Below are 20,242 nucleotides of genomic sequence, written 5' to 3'. Positions count from 1 at the left end.
GCCTGGAGTGGACAGTTGTCTAGAAACCTGCCTAATTCAGTCCAGTTGGTCATCAAGTGCCTTTTTAGCCTACCATGACTACAAACTATTGTGGAAGGAACATCCACAATATCTCAGTGGCCTCAATACCGCACCTCATATTTTATTCTACCAATGTTTACCTTCTTGGATGTAAGCTTTTGGGTTGCAGAAAAACTTATTCTTCCAACTTTCAAGGAGAACAAGCCATTTCACCAGAAACTGCGTATAAGCCAAACAAATCAGAAACTAAACAGCAAATCAAGGGTGAGGAACAAGGAATATCTATCTGGGTTAATTTCACCGTATCGAAAGGTTTTTGATTTGCTCAATAATCCAGCGAGCATGTCAATCTGGTTAAGGCATTACACTTTGGCAGACTTCTGAAAAACAATCATTACATCTTAAATATTTGGTTTCCTTACGACTATGTACCAGGCAATAAGCCTGTATTGAAGTATGTTGTTATTAAAGCTTTATTTTCCTTAATAAGCAGACATAATTTTAAACAGCAAAAATGGAATCAAAAGTTAGGCAATTAGCAATGTATGCTGTAACCTTTCAACATCTTCTCATTCAGGAACTAATCACATAATTGCTTCAAGAACTAAGCTTGATAATAAAAATACTTGCCATTTCTCCCATTTATTAATAACTTTAATCAAATATATTTATATTCTTATGCAAATCTGAAACCAGGGAAGCACAAGACATGGGCTTAAGCCCCAGCTCTAACAGAACTAAAAGGTATGACCTAAGAACATTACTGAGGAACTAAAAGATGAAAGCACTTGGAAAGTACCAAGTATTACACAAATAAAAGGTATTTGAGAACATCCAACTACGGCAATTTGTAACTCCTTTCCTTGCCTCTCCCATTGCCCTGGCTGGGACTAAAGGCCACCACATCAACACAGAACCCAAGCAATGACAGATCTGGCAACAGAAATACTCAACTAAGACACATAAATACCACTGGGTTTTGAATTACAAAAAAATATTAAAAAACTTCCCTCAGTCAGAAGGAATCAAAATTATCAACACAGTGACCCCTAGTGGACACTTTAATGCAAGCTGAACTTCATCACGGTAGTTTAAAAACACCTCACAATTCCAACTGTAATTTTCAAAAAAAAAAAAAATTTCCCCAAATTTTAATGCTGGGGAAAATTAAGTACAGCGGCTTAAAATGATAAGCTACTTGAAAACAGGGAATTATGTAAACTTCGTATCTCATCACCTAATACAACTAACGTTGACTGCAGCACAAAGTCAGTCTATTGCAGTGTAAAGTCGTTTTGGATCCTGTCCAGTATTAGTCATGTGATGCTATCTATGCAAGCTGGTGTACCTAAGCCATGTCTTCATCTCCTATAAAATAAGTTTCTTCCCCTCACACCACCTCTAGCTTTTCAGGAACTATGCACTTCATTTTAGACAGAAGTCACGAAACTTATGCACACATATCAAAGTATATTTACTACACCCACCTCAAAGTAGCATTACTTTGGAAGAGGGAGGTGGGGGTGGGTTAGCACATGGAGCCTTTTGTCTATGAACAAATAAGCTTTCATAGTCTGAAGGAAAAACCAGGAGAGGTTAGGTTTCTTGGGTGCACATTGTAGAGATGAAACCCCTACCTTGAACCGTGTGATGCAACCTTGGTGAGACTCTCTTCCCAGCCCCACCCCAGTCAAGAAACAGAGCACTGAAATGTTTAAGCAGTGTAGAATTAAAGTTATCATTTTAGTAAAATAATTCTTCCGGCTTCCAGTTTAGCTACTTTTTGGGGTCAGGAGGCCTCTTGTGAACAACTGAAGTCTGATCAAACATCTTACTGTTTCACTACTGTTTGCTACTTATTGGCCTTCCCAGAGGGGGGCAAAATCCTATCCTAGGGACATCCTGCAACCAAAGCTATCTGAAATAAGCCTCAGATAATATCCTGAACTTTTTTATAAATGGTTCAGGACATATTTCAAATGAAAATTACTCAATTTTATTGTCTCACTAATATAATGCCTGAACCAACACTGACAACAGAATTTATTATGATTCATCACCCAAGACTACTTTAAAAAGGACATTTAAGGAAACTAAGCCACAAAACTGTTGCATTATGATTTAATCTAAGTGCACAAAAGTTTGAAATTACAATCCTTCCCATTATCTAGGAAGGTTAAGCATGCCTCCAGTTTCAGTTCTGCACTGTTACATTTGAGCTATAATGTGAATTTGACATCATGATGCTTAGTTTGGAATTCCCATGCAAGACCTCAACTTATAGAACGGAAGCAATCTAAATTTAAGTGAGAATTGTTTTCATGCTGAAAGCCTCTACGGCCATTTTTCATTTGGTTTACAATGAAATATATCCTGGAATTATTCATCTGAGCAAGTTGTGGTATCATGAACCCTGAACTGGCTTCTCTTTTTAAGGAGTGGGCAACTATGATTACCTAGCAGAACAAACCACCCCACCAAGAAACCACTCTCAAAATAATCAAGTCCAACTCATAAAACAGCAGCTTTGTGCAGTCAACTGCTTTTATACAAGAACTGTGATGAACAGTGGATTCAACTGGCTATGACACAAATAGGCTAGCTAGTATTTTATTACTCCAAAAGCACTTTAACAAGAAAAATATAAGTATGGCTTCTGATAGGAATGTTTAAACCTGGACTGCATGTACCAAGCTCATAGGCTGAATTAGGTTCTACAAGGAAAACTTTTAAGTATTCAAGTTAAGCAACAATTTGTAACCAAAACTTTAATCCCGAAGGTCTCACAAAACATGTTACAAATGACATCATGAAAAAAAATCTTGCACAGTAACTCAAAAAGTCTCTACAGTGTACCCTTAAACTCAGTTTGTGTGAATGGTTAATTTTGAGTATTACCAGTTACTCTCAGTGTATCAACTACAAAAAGAATCCATGATCTTTAGTGGAAAAACTAAACTTCCTTGAAACCTCTTAGGTTTTTTTATATGTGTGTCCACTTAGAAAGAAAAAAAAAGGGGGTTTTCCTTTCTAAAACTGCCACCACACCTTGTGACCAAATGTCTTATTTTGGTATGCTTTTAACTTCCCAATTTACCTGCTGGCCTGTTCTAAATAGAGCTTTGGAACACTGCATGTATTCTGTTTAACTGCAGCAGTAAATATAACTGCTGTGCACAAAAACCAAGGCTCTCTCCAACGTTGTGACTCTCATTCCCTGACCGCCCCCCCCAACCCCCAGACATAGTCAAGATGTCATTTTTGGCCACTGCAGGTTTTACAGGTTTATTTGCAATTTGTTGCAAAATAAACTGATAGTAATCAATAGAAATTAAAATTTTGTTTAAGGGAACATTGTAAAGTAACAAATTCTTGGTATTACATGCCTTATATGATCTGTTTCAAACCATACAGATACACATCTTTACATGTGTCACCGTTACAAGACAAACAAATTTTAACAGCTAAAACATTTTAAAAATGCACTGAGCTTATGAAGGCTCAAACAAAACTTGTAATGTTCTGTACATGCTCCTGTCAAATGAAGAGCTACTTCCTGTACATCACTCCTCTTGAAGGCCGATGTTCTACTTCCTTTCATTTGACCTAGAGCGACTGGACAAGGGGAAAAAAAATCATTATATCTCAATACCTATGACTTGAATCTCATAAAAACATTTTGTATATGCTAAGTATTTATTTAAAAATCACAAGACATAGTTATTTCTGTAGTTTACTCAAATTTTTAAAGGAACCTACCTACGAGACCTGGAAAAGGAACGAGAAGGCTTATGATTTCTCTCCCGTGACAACGATCTCTCCCTTCTTCTATCTCTTGAAAGGGACCTGAAGCAGTAAAAGAAAGAAAAATCAGCACGACTGCTCAAATTTAACTGGAAATTATTTCAAAGAACCAGTAGGATTAGATTTAAAGGTGAATTCATCTAACTTATACAACATAAAGCTTAATTCAACAAACAACATTCATTATGCACCTACTGGGAGTACCACAAGCACGAGGGCTTTGAGCACAAAAGTCTGCTCTTAAGACTCTAAAATTCTTCTGTATGCATACAGATAAGAGCAGAGGGGAGTGTAAAAAAAAATCAAGCAAGACTGCCCAGATGGTAGGCAGCACCTAAGGAAGTTATATATCCTGAAAAGGAGGGCATTCCAAGCAAGGCAATCAGGTTGTGTACGTGGAGGATTAGATATATAAAATGTTGCACTCGGGGGAAAAGCAAATAGGCCACTTTGGCTGAAACAAGATACACAAAGAGTTAAGACTGGAAAAATGGGTAGAAGATTAGAAGGCCTTGAGAACTCCAGGTTGAAGATGCCCTGTCTCCTCCCCCAAGCAATAGGTAGGTTTGTAGGAAAGACCCGTAAAATTGGGCATCATTTGAAAATTCCTTATACACTCAACTGACAAACAGACAAGAATTACTAGCAAGAACCCCCAATCGAAAATATACAATTGCTTTACCTGCTCCGACTGCGAGAAAAGCTTCTTCTTCGTGGTGATCTACAATCAGAAATAGGACAAATTAGGCTCACTATCAATTTTAGTATTTCTGGCGTGAGGCATTTCCCAACTTTTCAATCTCACTGTTGGGCCCAGTGATCGTGCCGAAGAACTGGCACCCATCGTCCAAAACAAAAAAGCACAGAAGGATTAAGGAACAAAAAGCTCAAGTGAAAAGCAGGTATTCCAACCATGAATTCACTTTAACAAAGAATGCTTCACAGCAGATCTGTCCAATGCAAAACTTCCAGGTCAACTAACTTCACTACCCAAACACCACGCCAAAATGTAGTCCCACAAGTAGTTCCAAAAACAGTGCCATAGACCAGTATTTGGAACCCATGCAAACCTAGAAGTCCATGACAAGACTTAAGGTACCAAGTGGATAAAGTGAAAAACTGTGAAAACGCGCTCAGTGTAAATATTGATGCCATTAAGTGATACATTAGAACTGCATATTTGTGATTGTCACATTTTAAGAGTGTGTTTAGGCTTACAAAAAATTACCTTAGCTTGGCCCACTTCACCCCAAAAATTGTTTTAAATTTTGAAAACTGTTAGTAAAACCATTTAAAGGTGATAGGATTCAACAAATATTTTGCTAGAAAGGAAAGCTAAAATTTGTTAGAGATATTAAATTTTTAGTTTGGCATCTCACACATGCAAATGAGTTTTGCTTGAGGTTCTAGTTACATTAAAAGTTCCCTATCACCCTTAAAAGTTTTATTCAAGCAATATCTGTACGTTACCATTCAATTATGCACAGCCAGCCTTTGATCGAGAAAAGTAATTACTTAAGCCGCTTACTCCTTATTTTAACCAGCAGTAAACTGTATAAGCAGGAAAAACTTACTAGTTTTGGGTTTCAACAAGCTAGAAATGGTGAGGTGAGGCTGCCGGACTGACGGCCAGGAAGAATTTGCTGAAAAGGTTTTGCCAGATGTTGCGTTGTATTTAGTTGGTTGGCGAAGGGGGTGTTGTGGATTTTTCCTGCTTTTTTGTTAGCCGAAGGCTGCTGCTGTAGTTGTTGTGAAGACATTTGGTAAATAAACAGCTGAGCTGATTGGCCAGGAATGTGTGGGCGGTCGAGGTGGCTGCTGCCGATTTGGTTAAGGTTGGAGAGAAGGCTGAGAGAAAACAGCATGCTCGGGAACCAAAGGGCGGTGCAACCTGACGACTGGCCATGCCTGGGTCATGTGAAACGACACCAGCCAAGCTGAATGGGGCGCGCTGGTCACATGACGCTGAAAGGGCTAGTTGACTGGCTAATGCAGACTCAGAGGGTGGTGAGAAGAGACATGATGGTGACTCTGTAACGGGGTTCATTTTTATTAATAGATGGACCAAAAAGCACAAAAAAAAAAATGAAAAAAACAAGCCATCAGTACAACCATCTATTAGCTAACATATAATCTTATTACGATGGGCAAACAAGTGTGGGGTGATTTTTTTTTGGCCTTTTGTTTTGTTTTATTTTTAAAATAGCAGAAGGGGCAGTTTCAAACTCCCATCTCCTAAGAAGGACTTCACTCACCTTTAACAGGTAAATAAATTCAGTCCTGTAGAAATCATGTTGGAGATTTGAGGAGATGCAGATAGCCACCAGACAGCAATGCCTGGGTCCAAGAATGATGTGCCATTTTTAATTACCAAAAAAAATGGAAATTTCAGATTTGGGTTTGAAAAACTTAAGATGACTGGAATTACATCCTGTTTAGCCCCCTTTATTAGTGGCCTAAGTTTAAACTTGTTTTAAGATTAATTTCTACTTCACCAGTTGTAACATTTCTTAACAAATATTACAATTGTGCAAATAAAGTAGAAAGAAACATTTGCGTGGAAAGCTAAACTGTTGTCATGTCAAGTCTGCCATTATTGAGTCAAGGAACGGGAAATGGCCTAAACTGAAGTAAAAGGGAAGACTGGAAAAAGATGTGACTAGAAGATGAACTAAAATAATCTGAAGAAGATAGATCCAGGACTGAAGTTACTAGCAACTTGAACAATGACCTAAAGACCAAAGCCAACATTCAGCATCAACTTACATAACACTCCCCACTATCGCCCCAGCAAGGCTGTTTAAAAAAAAAAAACACCACCTCAGAATCTCAGCAATCGATGTTACCCATCAACATGCTTTAGGGAAACACCTGCTCCTATATTGCTCTATGGTTTAACACCAAGGGCTCTAAACACATTCTTTGATTCTAAAGTACCTGCGTCGGGGTGGAGGACTTCTTCTCCGATAATCATCCCTTGGGCGACGGCCCCAAGAAGGTGGTGGACCACGATTGCGACTTCTTTTCTCACCATTCGATAGTTCCACCCTTACCCGGCAGCCACAAAGTGTTCTTTAAAGGAAAGTACATATATATATACTAAAAAATGATCTTAAAAACACACACAAGAGCAACTACAAACATTTTAGCCACAGATCCTTGCAAAACATGCTTTCCTACTTCTGCTACCTAGATATAGAGCTGGAAAGGCTATCTAGTCCAACTCCTCATTTTACAAGTGAGGAACTGAAACCCAGAGATTGTGACTGGGTACTTCAATCCAGCACTTTTTCTGCTATTAGTCCTTAGAACAGTGACATAACCAGTCTGATGTTCTCTATTACTTCCCCATATCATCTGATTTTATGCAAAATGGCTATAAGCATTTGCAATAAATAGGCATACTTATTCAACATTTAGGTAGCCATATGGTAAAACATTGGGAGGAATATCAAATTATTAAGACCGATTGCCTTCTTCAAGATGATTATACTCCACTTAGACACAACAAAACTTTCAGGCAAAATAAATGCTAAATGCAAAGAAAAGGTCCAAGAGAAATTTGGGGGAAAGTATACAAGACAAAGCTCTTAACACATCATGTCTCAACTTTGCATCCAAATGCAGCAGACAGTATGTGTATTAAAAATTCACCTCTAAGCACTTGGGATCTCTTAATACTGGTCTTGGTTTACCAGTTCTGTTTGTTGCTGCTACCCTAGTAACTATCTCATTTCAAATTTATAATTTGATTTTTTGCATTTTAAAATGGAAAACACCTTTAAAAGCACTTTATATCAGCTCAGATCTTTATTCTGCCACACAACTTTATACTCTGATTATGTGGTTGCCTTTGGCATTTTACTCTACAGTTTTAAGTTAGGATATATATATTTTAGGCCCCCAAAATAGGAACATCTGAACACTAGATGGCATAGTACAGATAAATTGAGCATAAAAAACACCAACCAGTTTTAGCTTGATTTATCTTCTGTAGTGGCTTTGTAATACCAAAGTACGATAATTCTGCCAACAAGAGAGCTGGGTGGCCATCAACTCTAACCTTACCCTAATACTAATTTAATTAAGTCACCAAGAAAGAACTGAGTGAAGCTCCTTGAGTAAAAAAGGGCCTATTTAGGAGCATAACAAAAATGATAACTTTACTGTGAATGAGAATCATAAAGTTTGCACCAAATCTGGTAAATGATTTATTTTGCTCACTGATATGGTAGTGATCTAGTTGTAGAATTTCACTGGTATCATAGAGGGCTCCCAACTGATACTAATCGTGTGATGATGGGCAAATTAGCTATATTCTAACCTGTCTCAGTTTTCACTGCTGAAAAATGAAGGAATTGCCTTAAAATGTTGTCTGTGTAATGGTGTTATAATTTTATGATATACAATTAAGTTACTTCTAGTGAATTCAATATGTATAACTCATATCAGTAGAAATAACTTTACAGAGATGTTACAGAGTATTTACCTTCCATCTAGCTCTCTAACAGCATCAGCTGCATCTCTGGGATCTTCAAATTCAACAAAAGCAAAGCCGGGAGGATTTCTTGCAACCCACACACTTCGGAGTGGTCCATAATATCCAAAAGCTCGCTCCAATTCAGTCTTGTTGCCATTGTTACCAAGGTTACCTACATAAACCTTACAATCCAGTGGACAAGAGTCACGATGCATCTCTGTAATGAGACAATGGCAAATGGCAAAAAAAAAAAAGGTTTAGTATTTACAAAACTTTAATAAAATCCTTTATCAGTAGGGTTTAAGATGCTAACTAATGATAACTAAGGGCACTCCAATAGAGAATATCATAGATAAGAAAAGTCCAATGAAATCCAATGCGCTTCTGTAACTACTCACCAACCCACCTGCCTCTGGGAAACTTTCCTTTCATGTTTTTGTGTAGTAGCATATATGGGGAAGTAGCTCCAGAAGCAAAGTCTTTGGCAAAAGAACAGTGTCATTTCATTCCAAGATCCCCACCCCTAAACTGGCCCCTAAGTGCCCTTGAAACCCAAGACTTTGTGGTCCTTAGTATAATCGAAACCAAAGACTCAGTTAATGATTCTTCTGTAATGTAAGCTTTCCGAAAATAAGTCTTTCCCCTTCCTCCTAATTTAATGTTAGTGTCTTCTTCCTGAGATCATCTCCAATTTACCCTGTATGTCTTGTTTTTACAGTTTTTTGCTGGTAGTCTCTCCCATTCCATTGGGAGCTAGGGGGAGGGATGCATATTAAGTGTTTAATGTTTGTGGATTTGATTTGTAGATCAACTATTGCAGATCATCCTTCAAAACTGCAAATCTGTGCTGATTTGAACATCCTTCATAGTGGGCCATTACTGCTCTGTGCATCCTTGGTGAGAAGGCGCATGAAGCCAAAGGGAAGTAAGTAATAAACAAGCCTACATAAAAAATTGAAACACGCCGCATTCTTGCTTGTCACGCTTATTTGAATATCAACCCAATTTTTAACTTCACTGGGCACAGACAGGAAACTCTTAACCCCCAAACCAAACTCAAGAAGGGGCACAAAAACGAGCCATTTCAAACACGCCACTCCAAACCCATGCCGGGTGTAAAACACGCCACACCCAACCTAAGGATTTTTCTGGGAAGCAAGTCAGAACAGGTCGCATCAAAATTTGGAAAGGTAAACACCCCCTGGCCCAAACCAAACAAAAAAGGCGGACGTTCATGGCTACAGGTTTGAGGCCTGTACGGAGGCACACGGGGCTGCCCCAGGGGTCTCTCTATGTGCGCAGCACCCACGGGCCCACTCTTGATTGGGAGCCGCCGCGAGAAGCGGCAGCAGCAACAAAGAGGATGCGCGGCCCCCTCCCTCCCTCCCTCCCTCTTTCCCAGCAAGCCGAGCGTCCCCTCTCCAGCCCCCGCACTCATGAGGCCGCGCAGCCGAGGCCCTCCATCCTCACCCCCGCCCCGAGAGGAGCAGGAGGGAAGCTTCACTCCGCCGAGGCCAAGCCCGCGGCAACCATCGAGGATCAACTCGTCGTGGAGCGAGCCGCGGGCCGCGCAGGCAGAGGCGCCATGAGCCGGGAGGCCGCGCCCGGCTGCCCCTTCCTCTTCCGGATGCATCGTCCGTCCGTCCCCTCCCCCGCTCCTTCCTCCCTCCTCAGCCCCCGGGGCTCCCCTCCCAGCGCTCCCCGGCTGCCCAACCCCTGCTCGGGGCTTCGGCGGTTCCTCCCCGCACTACCGAGGGCGGCTCGACCGCCGGCCGCCGAACGTCACAAAATGGCGGCGGCGCCTCTTTGTCTGTGCCCAGCCTCGCTCGGGCCTCACGGCTACGACGGCGGCGAAAAAGAACCCAACCGCCCGCTCCCCTGCCCGTTTCCTTACCGGTTGCTGTGGCTTAGCAGGCGGGGATCCGACTCCCACCGCTCGACTGGGTTTTTCCCGCTCCTCCCGGCTCCGTCCCCGCGCAGCTGTTGAGGTACTCCCCCGACGTCCACAAAATGGCGGAACGCCGCCTTCGCCTCCCGGCTTATATGTCGCCGCCCTAGGCCACGTGACAGAGGGCTCTGGCCAATCAGAGGACGAGGAACGCCGTGACCGACACCTCGGAAGGGCCCGCCCTTCGTCTTAAGTTGTGAGCCCGCTCAGACAGCGGTTGGTTGCCGGGAGCAGGCCTGAGCCCGAAAGCTGCGCTTGTCCCGCCAAGGACGGCCGGCTTCCCCAGATGCCGAGTGCGCGCGCACTCTGCGTGTGATGTGCGGCCGGCCGGCCGGCCCCCTCCCCCCACGTTCCACCGCGCTCCATTATTGTTTCTCACTACTCCCCACCCCCACCCCGACCCCCGTTCAGTGTGCTAATGTCTGGAAAATGATGGAAGCCCGTTCCGGTGCCGCAGCGTAGAGCGCTGTAGACTTTCGTAATGGAGGCGTCTGGCCAGATGTTCTCGGCGTACGTTCAGGGCCCACGCAGAGTATTGTTGCCCGCCTGCGACGACCCAATAAACCCCTCGATCAGCTGGTATTTATTAATCCCTTAATGGGTCCTAAGTACTGTACTAAGTGCCGAAAATACCGAGAAAGGACACAAAACAAAAGACAGAGCAGTCCCTGCTGCCCAGGAGCAGACGGCTCCATGCCAAGCAAATTCTTTAATGTTTTTTTATTAAGATTTTTTATTTTTTAGTTTACAACACTCAGTTCTGCATGATTCCCCACCTCCCTCCCCAAGACGGCATGGAATCCGGTACATCTTCTACCTATAACTTCGCATTAAACTTATTTACACGATGGTCAAAGTTTACATGGTATTTATATGCAAATGCGTAAACATACACAATATATTTCTGCATGCACATACACACGTGTTCACACATGCCGTATACATGCGTATATGTTTATATGTACAAATATGAACATATGAATGTGTGTGTATATACATGATGTATATTTAATGCAATATGTATGTGTGTGCATGTAATTGTTTTCGATGAGTAACCTTACCAGGCAGATGTACTAGGCCTGTTTGTTGCAAGGAACCAATCAGAAGCCTGCAGTGAGCCAAAGTCTTGCTTCCTCCCAGACCCTTGCCAGGGTTCACAAGCTGACCTTGCTGAGCTGTGCCCCACCCAAACTGGCCCAAACCAGCCCTTTGGTTATCTTTTCCTGCCAAACATCCTGCTTGTATGTCCACCTGTTCCTGGGAAAGATTGTCCATCCTTTTTCCCAACCCTTTCCTGAACCTCCCCTTTATGGTGTTCTCCTAGGCTGTGGGCTCCTTTGTCTGATTTTCCTCCTAATAAAACTTTTCTACTTTCAATCCAGCCTGGACTACTCTATATTTTGGGGGGTGGGCTTCACCTGGTTGACATTTCTGAGGCACAGAAAAAAGATGTTAATCTCAGGGATATTTCTACAGTATGCATGCATGTATGTATATATATATATATTCTCACCGTTGGCTCCAAGAAGCTGTAGCACGAGAATCAGTCATACCCCAATAAAAACATCTCTGCAGGTGGGCTGTACCAGGTTGAGGGTAATTGACAGGCCGCAAGCCCATGGATGAGTTAGGGGTGGGTCTGCTCCAAGTATGTGAAGACCTCCCCCAGCCAAATGGGCAGGTGATAACAATTTGTTAGAACAGCTCTGAAGGTGGCTGAAGCAGGCGCTGTGGAGTGTTTAGAACTTGGCTAGACGTTGAAGATGCCAAGGTCATCCGATGCATCCCAGGTCATCTCCAGTTGTCCTGACTTTTCTCTTGCCACTGGGCTTTGATGATTCTGGAAGAGAAAATGAAGCTGGTGACTCTGCCTCACTTCAATCTAATTCACAAGAAAGTCAAGACATCACCCTGTGTTATCGTTGGTCCTCTTTGAAAATGAAGGACAAACAACAACAACAAATAATAAATCAGGAGTAATTAAGAGAGAAGGAACTAAGGTTAAGGAAGACTGGGAAAGGCTTCATGAAGAAGGTAGGTCTTTAGCTGGGGCCTACAAAAAGCCAGAGAAGCCGGGAGAGGGTGATGAGAAGGAAGGCACTCCAAGCATGAAGGACAACCAGTGAAAATGCTCAGTGGGGAGGTGGCCGGAGTGTCACGTTCAAGAAACAGCAAGAAGACCGGGGTCCCTTGATCACAGAGTCCATGATGGTGAGCAAAGTATAAAAACCCTGGAAAGATGTGCTGATACTCTGAAGTAGGGAGAGATCAAGAAGGCCTTCTATGACAAAAAAAGATTTTATTTTTTATCATGGAGATGATAGGGAGCCACTGGAGTTTATGGAATAGAGGGACAATATGGTCAGATCTACACTTTATTAAGTTCAGTTTGACAGCTGAGTAGAGGATGGATAGGAGTAGGGGGAGGCATGAGGCAGGGAAACCCAACAACAGGTTAGTTGGCCTATAGTCTAATGCAGGGGTGAGGAACCTTTGGCCTCAAGGCCACATGTGACTTTCTAGGCGCTCAAGTGAAGCCCTTTGACTGAATCCAAACTTCGTAGAACAAATCTCCTTAATAAAAAAATTTGTTCTGTAAAACTTGGACTCAGTTAAAAGGCCACACTCAAGGACCTAGAAGGCCACATGTGGCCTCGAGGCTGCAGGTTCCCCACTCCTGGTCTAGGCAATAGTCTAAGTATGAGGTGATGAGTGCCTGCACAAGGACAGTGGCAAGTGTCAGAGGAAGGAAGGGGACATATTTGAGAAATGTTATGAAAATAGAAATAACAGAGCTTGACAACTGAATGGATATGGGGAGTGACAGAGAAATTGAGGATGGTTTTGAGTTGGAGTGATTGGGGAGGATGTGGTACCCTCAACAGTAATCGGGAAGTTAAGAAGAGCAGAAGGTTTGGAGGGGGTGGGGAAGATAATAAGCTCAGTTTTAGACATGTTGAGTTTAAGGGACACCCAGTCTGAGATGTCCAAAAGACGGTTGGAGATGTTAGACTGGACGTCTGGAGAGAGGTTAGGGCTAGACAAGTAAATCTGTGAGTCATTTGTATAGAGAAGATAATTGAAACCATGGGAGCTGATGAGATCACCAAGTGAATTATGTGTATACACACACACACACACACACACACACACACATATATATATTTATGGAGAGAGAGAGAGAGAGAGAGAGAAGAGAAAGAGGGCCCAGAACAGAATTTTGGGGGACTTCCATGGTTGGCAAATATGATGGGGATGAAAACCGAACAAAGGATACAGAAAGGAAGTAATCAGACAGGTAGGAGAAGAAATTGTAAAGAGCAGTGTCCCAAAAATCTAAAGAGAAGAGAATATCAAGAAGAAGAGGGTGGTTTATAGTGTCAATGAGGACTGAGAAAAGTCTATTCAATTTAGCAATGATGAAATCAAAAGTGACTTTGGAGAGATCAGATTTTGCTGAATAGTGAAGTCATATGCCAGACTCAGTTGGAATAGACCTTGGAGCTCATCTATTTTAATTTTCTTATTTCACAGATAGGGGAACTGAGGCCTATGACAAGGTAATACCTACCAGACATTTATTAGAATGAATACTACTTGACAAGATACGTATCTTTCTCCCTCATTTCTCTGCTTTATGGACTTTTGTCTCTAATATGATTTTAAGACAGGGCAATAATAATCTTTATTATATATACTTCGATGTAAAATGTTGAATAACAATTATGTGGCCCCTAACCAAAACTTGCTAATTAAGTGAATCAGATGGGACAATATAAAAACAACAGCCCCAGGGCTGTACCTGACAAGAAGCATGGAGGTGTCATTGTGTTGCTTCAAAGGGAGATACACCTCTTGCCTCTTCTCTCCCAACCCTTCTCCAAGGGAGACTTTATTTTCTTCCAAGAGGAAAAGTAGGAGGTGGGAGCCAGAAGCTTGAGCACTCTGCTTTTTTTCAGGAAGAAGGGACACTGGGCTAGGAGTCTGTCTATTAGCTCCCTTGAATATTTTTAGTCTAGAGGATGTAGTTTTCAGGTTCAAGCTAAACTTCGAATTGCTGTTTTCTCAGGGGAAAAAGAAGGCCTAAGCTTTATATCAAAAGCATGAGTCCCTTCCCACCAAGTACAGTTCCAAAGTGAACAGACATAGCAGTTAGCAAAAGGAATTCATTTATTCAAATCAATAACAAAACAGAAGTCAGACAACATATACATAATAGAACATACACCACACAATACAGAGGGAAGGAGCTCTCCCATGGGGAGAAAGACAACTCAGCTCAGCTGAGAGAGTCCCAGATATTACCCAAGGGGAAATTTCCCAAAGTCTCTAGTGTAGCAAACTGGGAATAGGGACACGAAGGAGACTGCTAGCTCCTCCCTTGTCTTATTTTCCCTTCAGTAACCTGAAGTGGGTTAGCACTGTTCATCTTCTCTCTTGAAGCTGGAGGCCAGAAGCCCCCAACGCAAATGCAGAGACCAAAGAGAGGAAAGGGATTTAAGAGAGGTAGAAGAGACTGCTGTGAATGAAGAGACTCACCAACTCCACCCTGCCCCTCACATAAGGCACTGGGAATTGGTGTGCACCAACGAAGAAAGAATCTCATACCAATGGGCTTTGGGTCTCTAGCTACCTAAGGTGGCTGATCTCTGGAAGATGGAACAAAGCATTTGACAATGTCTTTTGACATACTTGTGGAGAAAATGGACAAGTGTAGGTAAAGTAATAGCACAGTTAAATGACCTATACTAAGGTATAGTGATTAATGAGTTGATGTTAACTTTTCCAGAAGTTTCCAGCAGAGTGCCCCAGGAATCTGCCCTTGGCCATGTGTTATTCAAAATATTTGTCATGAAGGCATAGAAGGCATGATTGGAGTCCTTTAATTTTGCAGATGACATAAAGCTAAGAGGAATAAAAAGCAAACAGAATCAGGATGCAAAAAACCTCAGTAGAGTAGAACACCCGCCCTGGAGTCAGGAGAAGCTAAGTTCAAATCCGGCCTCAGACACTTGACACACTTACTAACTGTGTGACCTTGGGCAAGTCACTTAACCCGAATTGCCCTACCTTCCCCCCTAGTGCATTGGTAAGCAAAATGGGCTCCTTAGCACTTTGTTCAACAAGTGCCCTTGAATAGTTTGGCTTTTGTTCCCTTTGAGTAATTTAGTGTATTTCATTAAGCCTTACTAGGTGCTAAGCCCCAGGCCCAAACCCCCATTAGGTGTAAAACCTATATGGGTGTGGATTGGCAGCTAAGGTGGGGCCCAAGGTGGGGCTAACTCCAGGGAGGGCCTAGTTTACATGTCTGGGAGAGCAAAGGCTCTTAGACCATGTGGATTTAAGTCGCCTCTTTGTGACGATTCTAGGTCGTGGGTGAGTCGCATGTGAAAAAGATATAAAAAAAGGGGGTGGCCTCCTCTTCCTTGGAGCTCTCTTACCCACAGCAGTGGTAGCCTGTGTGACTGGGCCAGCCCTTGTTCTGAGCTCCTGGGCTGAACCTAGATGTTGGTAACTATGAATTGTATTGGGTCTGTCTGTTTGTAATTTGTTTAAGGGCTCTCAAGATGGTGTTGATGAGGACACTCTGGGCAGCTGTAGCTAAGGAGCCCTCCAGCTTGTAAACCTGGATGCTGAGACTCTGTTGAACTCTGGTAACTATGTATTGGGATTTGAATCAGACAAGGTCTGTCTGTTGATGTTTGTAATTTGTTTGTATTTTATTCTGAAGTCTAGGATGCTGGCCTTTTCCCCTGAACTAAGTGAATGCTGTCTGTATGCTGGATTAAAGTAAACTTGTCAACCCCTTCACCTTGCTTTCCTTAGTTAAGCAGATCAAAAGAACCTGTGCTGTTGGCAGCTTTCTGAGTGCTGGCTGTGGGTGAATCTTACACCCCCACAGAAGCTGCTAGCCGGATTGTGGAAATACCTCCACAAAAAAAACCAACAAAAAGCACCTTAAATTTATAATCAGAGTGGTTAAGTGACTCAACCATGGCCACACAGCCAATATATATCAGATGCAGAATCTGAACCTCACACTCAGAACGGTTTTCTCTCTCCACTACACTAGGCTGTTTCTATTGTTGTCTTCATAGAATATCTAACTCATGGTCACTTTATCTTCTATTCTTTGGTAGAATACCTAAATCATGATTTTTCTAGTAGCAATGTTTAGTTGTGAGAGTTGGACGGCTGAGCACCAGTAGAATGGTGAACCAAATCTAATAAAATGAAATTCAAGAGGGATTAGCACGATGTTTTTAAATTGTGGTGCTGGAGAAGACTTTTGAGAGTCCCTTGGACAGCAAGGAGATCAATCAAAACTTAAAGAAATTTATTCAGGCTATTCACTGGGAGGTCCAATTCTGAAGCTGAAGCTTCAATACTTTGGCCACAGAATGAGAAGACAGGACTCACTGGAAAAGACCCCGAATTTGGGAAAGATTGAAGGCAAAAGGAAAAGGGGACGGCAGAGGATGAGATGGATAGATAGTGCCACGGAAGCAATGAACGTGAACTGGGACAGACTTCTGGAGATAATGGAGTCTAGGAGGGCCTGGCATGCTAACGTGCCGGGGTCACTAAGCGTTGGACACTGAATGACTAAATGATAACAGCATGTAGTGGGTACTCCAGGCAGCAGACAAAAAGAAAAAGACCTTCCTTCTCCATCCTTCCATGTCCTGGAAAAAGATGTAAATTCCCTGAAATTGACATCCTGCAATTCTTCCTGTGACAGACTTTACTGCCCCATGATAAAGACTTCTGGCACAGTGAGGATCACTGGACTGAAAGCAGTTTGCACACTTAATGTGCTATCCTGTGGGGCAGTTAAGGGATTGTTTGCAAAGCATTTCAGAATTCAAATTGGAAGAATATTCTAGACAATACAGGGTGTTCCAAAAGTCTTAGTGGAGCTTTAAACCACTGGAGCTTAATGTTTTTCCTGTGGCCCCACAGGTCTCCCTTATGGCCTCCAAGGCCTGTTCCTGATCTGAGTCTATTGCATTAAAGGTTTGGCAACTGATTGGCACTGAGTGATGTAGTGGATAGAGTGCTAGACCTGGAGTTAGGAAGGCCTGAGTTCAAATCCATCCTCAGACACTTACTGGTTGCATCTCCCTGAGCAAGGCACTTAACTTTTGTCTACCTCAGTTTCTTCATCTGTAAAATAAGGATTTTAACAACCTGGAAAGGTTGTTGAGAAGATGAAATGAGATACTTGTAAAGTACTTCACAAAATCTTAAAGTACTATATAAACACTGGCTATTATTGGTATTATTCTCTAATTGGTGAAGGTGAAAAAGTAGGATCGGGATAACAAATATACCCTGACTACAACTAGGTAAAAAAATACAACAACCAATGCTGGTAACAAATTTAGCTGGCATTTATATAGCACTTTAAGCTTTGCAGCAACCTTGTGAATACTATCGCATTCAAATATTAACAACCCTCGGATGTAGGTGCCATTATTCCATTTTAGAGGTGAGGAAACCGAAGCAAACAGAGATTACTCGATTTGGCTGATAAGGGTCACACAACTAGTAGTGTCTGAGACTGGATTTGAACTCATCTTCCTGATTCCAGGTAATTAAATGTGGCAAGGAGATTTCGATTTTATTGGCAAAACATTATCTTAGTTGATTTACCCATTTACAGCTTAGTACTATAATTCTTAAATGTTTTGGGTCTCAGGACTCCTTTACCACTCTTCAAAGCCTTTGAGGATCACAAAGAGCTTTTTGGTTTTGTGGGTTGTATTTATTGATGTTTACCATATGTAACCAGAATGGCCTTTGTTTTCTTTGAATGACTCAGCTTACCTCATTGAGCCTCTGGATGCTGTGGCTTGCTCTTCCGGGGCAGGAAGCCCAGAGAGCATGTCAGGAAGCAGAAAACTTCCTGTGTGATGAGTCATGGGGCTGGCTGAGGGGAGGTGTTAACATCTACGCTAGGGGGAGGGGCCAAGTTAAGAACCAATTGGCCCTGGTCATTCAGGCGGTGCTTGATGATGTCAAAAACTCTATAAGAGGGGAGAGGACAGCTTGAAGCTCTCTCTTTCCTCTTCCAGTTGGTGTGGGAGCAGTGGCAAGCAAGCGTGACTCTGGGCCAGCTCTTGCTCTCGGGCCGAGCCCAGATGTTGGTAACTATGAATTGTATTGGGTCTGTCTGTTGATATTTGTAACTTGTTTGTATTTTGGTTTTGAGGTTCGGGGTGCTGGTTTGTTTTTTCCCCCGAACTAAATGAATGTTTTGAACCTCAGGGTGCTGGTTTTTTCTCCTGAAGTAAGTCAATGAAACTATTTGGTCTGTCTTTTGATGCTTGTCTCCCCTGAACTAACTGAATGCTAACTGAATGCTGGCGTTTTCCCCTGAGCTAAATGAATGTTGTCTGTATGCTAACTGAATGCTGGATTAAAGTAAGCTGGTCAACCCCTTCACCGTGCTTTCCTTGTTTAAGCAGATAAAAAGAACCTGTGCTTTCCCGGCGTCCCGGCAGCATCCTGGGTGCATCTTACGGCCCCACAGAAGCTGCTAGCTGGGATGTTAAAACACCATAATAGAAATTAAAATGGATAAATTTAGAGACAATTGTTCTTTTAAAAATAATAAGAATAAACCCATGTGTTAACATGTTTTTCATCAAAAAATAACTATTTTAAAAATTTAGTAAGAAAAATGGCACTGTTTTACGTATTGTTGCAAGTCTCTTTAATATCTACCTAAAGAAAAGACAGCTGGATTCTAATATCTGCTTCTTGATTCAGTCTGTGACAATATATTTTGGTTGAAGTATATGAAGAAAATCTGGCCTCTCCCAGATATGAAGTTGGAAAAGGGAAGAGTATACTAACGGGAAATAAGATCTCAGAGTTATTATGAAAAGAGTTGGCCTCAAGGATCCCTGGGAGTCCCAAAGGTCCTTGGATCTTACCTTGACAAATTCAGGATTGAGAGGTTGAGTGATGATCCAGACCAGTAAGTGATAGAGGCAGAATTTGAATCCAACTTCTCCTGAATCAACTCCAGGACTACCTGCTATACAAGGCTGCCTTTGTATAATAATAAAAAGAAAAAAAAAACAGAATAAGGACTTCAGAAGCACACTTTAATACACAGATAGTAAAACACATGAAAATAATATAATAGTAAAAATAGAAAAAAACAGAAAAGAGTTCAGAAGCACACTCTTATACACAAGCACCAAAATGTATGACAATAATAAAATAAAAAAATGATAAAAATAGAAAAAGACAGAAAAGAGTTCAGAAGCACACTTTTATACACACACAGTAAAACATATGAAAATAATATAATAATAAAATAGAAAAAACTGAAAAGACTTCAGAAGCATACTCTTATATACATGCACCAAAATGTATGAGAATAATAAAATTAAAAAATAATGATAAAAATAGGAAAAAAACCAGAAAAAAGAGTTCAGAAGCACACTCTTATACACACACACCAAAACCTATGAGAACTTTTTATTGCATTGTTAACATGATTATGGGCACATTACTAATAAAAATAACTAGCATTTATATAGGGTTTTGCAAAGTTCTTTACCTGTGTTTTCTCATTTAATCCTTAAAACAACCCTACTATCAGTCCCATTTTCCAGATGAGGAAACTAAGGCTTCAATCTGAGGGATCTGAGAAGAGGATTTGAACTCAGGTCTCCCAGACTCCAAGTCCGCCCCAGTATCTGATGACATAGACGCAGAGCTTATTGAGTACCTTGAGCTCAGCTCGGTATCCTGGCGTGAGAGGTTGGTCTGGGACTGGGTTCTGCCACACGACTTTCCAATTTTCTCAACAGTTTTGGCCAAATAGTGAGTTTTTCCTGGCTGAGATCACTGGATTTGTCAAACAGTGAGCGACCGTGCCCATCTGCTTGTATATATCTATCATGTACTTGGTCTATCCAATAGGACAGCCAGGTGATGCTAGGACAGAGCACCAAGCCTGGAGCCAGAAA

At 41.8% G+C, this 20,242-nt stretch overlaps 1 protein-coding gene across 2 annotated transcripts; it reads right to left on the bottom strand.

Annotated features, from left to right (window-relative positions):
* Positions 1–647: 647 nt before the first annotated feature.
* SRSF3 (serine and arginine rich splicing factor 3) lies at positions 648–10,561 on the bottom strand. Of its 2 annotated transcripts, XR_005010857.1 has the most exons (7): positions 10,200–10,320; positions 8,315–8,522; positions 6,763–6,897; positions 5,400–5,856; positions 4,508–4,546; positions 3,781–3,867; positions 648–3,636 (listed from the first exon to the last, which is right to left on the bottom strand). XR_005010857.1 is itself a non-coding variant. In XM_036766464.1 (6 exons), the coding sequence occupies exons 2-6, from the start codon at positions 8,518–8,520 to the stop codon at positions 3,609–3,611; spliced, it is 495 nt and encodes a 164-aa protein (XP_036622359.1). In that variant the 5' UTR covers positions 8,521–8,522; positions 10,200–10,561; the 3' UTR covers positions 648–3,608. The 2 variants fall into 2 exon arrangements, 1 of the variants encoding a protein (XP_036622359.1); XM_036766464.1 differs by lacking the exon at positions 5,400–5,856 and having other exon boundaries at positions 10,200–10,561.
* Positions 10,562–20,242: the final 9,681 nt, after the last annotated feature.

Source organism: Trichosurus vulpecula, chromosome 7 (assembly GCF_011100635.1).
Source record: "Trichosurus vulpecula isolate mTriVul1 chromosome 7, mTriVul1.pri, whole genome shotgun sequence".
Taxonomy (NCBI): Eukaryota; Metazoa; Chordata; class Mammalia; order Diprotodontia; family Phalangeridae; genus Trichosurus; species Trichosurus vulpecula.
Note: the sequence above shows the minus strand (reverse complement) of the source record. Positions and strands in the feature narration are given on the sequence as shown.